The 474-nt window shown below is 42.4% G+C and overlaps 1 protein-coding gene across 1 annotated transcript; it reads left to right on the top strand.

The window, feature by feature from the left end:
• LOC131059805 (uncharacterized) lies at positions 1–474 on the top strand. Its single transcript, XM_057992836.2, has one exon. It carries the CDS (start codon positions 1–3, stop codon positions 472–474), a length of 474 nt encoding a protein of 157 aa, XP_057848819.2.

The following is a 474-nucleotide window of genomic DNA, read 5'->3' on the forward strand; positions in this document are numbered from 1 at the left end:
ATGGATTCGGGAGTCATTTGTCAAAAGATTAAATCCCTATTGATTGAACTAACCAACAAAGCTGCAAAAGGGAAGACTTTGAAGGAAAACTTATATACAAGATGGGACTGTAGATTGAAACTCACATTTCCAAACCTCTCTATACCCACTCTCTTTGGAAGCAATTCCAGTAACCCCCTGCCTTTATCCAGACCCCCAATTCAATGGAAAGCTCCAGATCCTGGCTGGGTCAAGGTAAATTTCGATGGGGCTTCATTGGGAAACCCGGGCCCTAGTGGCATTGGGTCTATGATCATGGATGAATTTGTAAATTCTTTGAAGGAAGTTTCAGATTACATTGGGCATACGAAAAACAACATGGCAGAGTTTCGAGCTGCATTACGTGGCCTTCAGGTTGGGGTCAGTAGTGGGGTCCGAAAAATCCATTTGGAAGGCGACTCCTTAAATGTGGTAAATGCAATTAGAAAAAAATGA

Source organism: Cryptomeria japonica, chromosome 3, assembly GCF_030272615.1.
Source record: "Cryptomeria japonica chromosome 3, Sugi_1.0, whole genome shotgun sequence".
Taxonomy (NCBI): Eukaryota; Viridiplantae; Streptophyta; class Pinopsida; order Cupressales; family Cupressaceae; genus Cryptomeria; species Cryptomeria japonica.

Excerpts from the sequence above, each read along its gene's own strand:
- LOC131059805 (XM_057992836.2), top strand. The coding sequence starts at position 1 with ATGGATTCGGGAGTCATTTGTCAAAAGATTAAATCCCTATTGATTGAA.